Here is a 3,038-nt window from a genome sequence, read left to right as displayed (position 1 = left end):
AAAATTTTTACATTTACATTTATTATAAGTTTTCATAATTGTTTGTCACTTATATTTAACTAGCAACTGGTGTACCTTTTCATTGGCGTATTTATTGTGATAATTAATTAAAAAAAAATGGTTGCCGGTAAAGTCGGTTACGGGCGAAGATTTTACGTGACAACGTCTTTTTCTCGGTAGAATATTTATTGATATGAATATTATTAAATTGCACAATATGAACAAGGAATTGAATGAAAATAAGAATTGCACAAATTTTAACTATAGAAAATATATTTTGTTTACTAAAAAGACAGAGACAGAGACACAAGCACGCGCCGATTCAATGCGCCTAATTCTCTATTGCTGCGCGCGCGGCGGACCGATCATAGTTCGGTGACTCATCGTAACGTTACCGGGCGGTACACTTTTTCAGGAGTGCCTCCGAGCCGACCCTAATTTAAGACGTTGTCACGTCAAAACTGTAAAATTAGCTGTAAGGTACCTTTTATAAATAAAATAAAAAAAATAAAATAAATAAAAAATGTTTGATAGGGAATTATTATCATTTGATACCATTTTAGAATCTGGAGTGGTACCTCTCAAAGGGACCTGAGGGAGGTCCCTCAGGTCCCAAAAAAGGTTTTTTGTAGAAAACATTTAAGTACTCCGAGAAATCAAACATGATATACCATTTTATGAAATTCCTCTCTTTTCTAAATTAAAAAAAATTCTTAAATTATTAAAAGTAAATTACCGTAACTTGATTTTCGAAATACTAAATTAAAATTTTACACATAATAAATAGCATAAAAGCTTTGTAAAAATAATAAAAATTTTAAGCTCTCTATTTGGATGGATAAAAATGTCTAAAATTTGTATTTCAAATAATAACCAGTGTTATTTTAGTGTTTCTATAATTTTTATTTATATTACTGTATAGTGTATTTTATTAGTTATATAGGCAGCACTTTTATAAGTAAAATGTTTGTTTAATTTGATATTTAATAATTTTATATTTAAAGTGATAATAGATATTTTTTATGTAGCGATTTTTATATTTGCATTAAATGTATAATACTTAAAAAGTAATATATGTATCAGTCAGAAAAAAACAATAAAAGATACAAAAATTCAATGATTTTATAAACATATTGCCAGAACCTCTTGCCTTTACAGCATATAAATTTAATACATTTTTGTATGTATGACCAAATTCACCCAAAAGGGTTATTTTAACCTAACAGTCCTTTTCCCAGTTCCTACCAACATTACCTCTAAAAATACTCAAAGCAAAGTATTATTCTTATTTTATATTCCATTTTTCTAACTACACAAAACCACTACGATTCATTTATATAAAATAAAAAATGCATAATTGGTCAACCTCAGTTTGCTAAGATATTTTTTCAAACGGAATAAAAAATCACTCGATATTTTACCTATTCTAATTCTAATGAAATATTTTATTAATTAAAGCATATATTTTACGATAAATAATATTTTCATAGGAATTTTAAAATAGTTATTTTTACGTTAGTAGGTTGTTTTTAGTGGTGAATACTAATATAATTGTCTAAGTGCCACATTTATGAAATTGTTAAAAAAACTTGAAATTTATTATACTGGGCTAACTCTACATAGGTGTGCGTGGCAGCTAAGTTTACATTTGCGTCATATATTTGTATTTTTCTGTGTGTGTGAACCGTAGTCAGATTACTAGCCAACTGTCGGCTTATATTTCAACCTACTTTTAAAATAGAGGGGTTATCAAATCGACTGTAATTTTTTTATCTCATATTTTAATAGGGTGAACCGATAATTGTGAACAGATTTTTTGTTAAAAATAATCATTTTTGTCTAACTAGATTTAAAATATAACGTTACTAGTTTTAAGTATAATATATTTATCTTAGAATGATATTTATAGAGAATATTTTTATAAAGTGTATGTTGAGATGCTTTTTGAAATTATGTACATTTTGGTTTGATTTTAAGTGCCATAAAATTGAATTTGTTATTTAGTTGTTTAGAAATAAATGTGTTCAAATATGAATGTGTTTTATTTTACTCTATATCAAGCATACCAATAAATTATGAATGTTTGTTATTGAGGCAGGATTAAATATCAGAAATGAAAGAAATGTTTAAGTCAAGTATTTATTAAAAATTATCATAAACTACAATATGCTTAAATGATTACATACTTTATTAGAATGGAAAACTCCTTTATACTAAATTTTCATTAAGAAACGCTAACTCGTTTGATTAACAACGGTTGTAGTTTCTTGTTCCTCTGTGGGTGTAGAATTGGGTGTGGTATCTTCACAACCGCAATCTGTGGTTGTTAATGTGGCATCATCAGAACTGTTACTGGTTGTTGTTTCTGTAGACGATTCTGGCGTATGTTTTTTGTTGTATGGTTTGTTGGAATTTGTGGCTGGGTTTCTATATTCTTTCGGCTTAGGTTTCGGAGTTTTTTTTTCTTCATCAGATTTCGAAGGTTCCTTCTTTGAAGCTTTCGATTCTTTAGCTTTTGAAGGTTTCTTTTCTGTAGCTGATTTCGATTCTTTATGTTCCCTAGGTTTCTTACGGTTCGGCTTTTCTTTAGGTACTACAGGTTTTTTCTTGCCAGCTTCAGATTTGGCATTTGTCTGCTTACTTGGTTCACTATCAGATTCAGGTTTTTCTGTTTTATCTTTCTTCTTTTCGGATCTTGGTTTTTCTTTGATATCGGCCTTTTTTTCACGTTTTGGTTTCTTTTTTGTTTCCTTATTATCGGCCGGGTTTAATTTTCTGTAAGGTTTTGAGTTTTTAGTTGGTTGTTCATTAGCTTCTGCAGAATTTTCATCTGATGAACTATTGTCTGCTTCGCCTTTATTATTTTCGGTAGTCGATTTGCCTTTCTGTGGAGATTTGGATTCTTTATTTGGTTTTTTACTACTCTCATCAGAATTTTCATCTGATGAACTGTCCCTTTCATGATTTTTCTTTTCTTCAGCAGGTAACGATTTTGGTTTATTCACTTTTTCAGTGGAATCACTGTCTTGTTCATCTGA

At 29.0% G+C, this 3,038-nt stretch overlaps 1 protein-coding gene across 1 annotated transcript in view; it reads right to left on the bottom strand.

Annotated features, from left to right (window-relative positions):
* Positions 1-2,234: 2,234 nt before the first annotated feature.
* The window catches only part of LOC119838080 (putative leucine-rich repeat-containing protein DDB_G0290503), a 14,576-nt gene continuing 13,772 nt past the window's right edge, over positions 2,235-3,038 (bottom strand). Inside the window, exon 14 of the mRNA XM_038363890.1 lies at positions 2,235-3,034. Within this exon, the coding sequence (XP_038219818.1) occupies positions 2,235-3,034 (800 nt within the window). The remainder of the gene's footprint in view (positions 3,035-3,038) is intronic.

Source organism: Zerene cesonia, unplaced genomic scaffold (genome assembly GCF_012273895.1).
Source record: "Zerene cesonia ecotype Mississippi unplaced genomic scaffold, Zerene_cesonia_1.1 Zces_u001, whole genome shotgun sequence".
Lineage (NCBI taxonomy): Eukaryota > Metazoa > Arthropoda > Insecta > Lepidoptera > Pieridae > Zerene > Zerene cesonia.
Note: the sequence above shows the minus strand (reverse complement) of the source record. Positions and strands in the feature narration are given on the sequence as shown.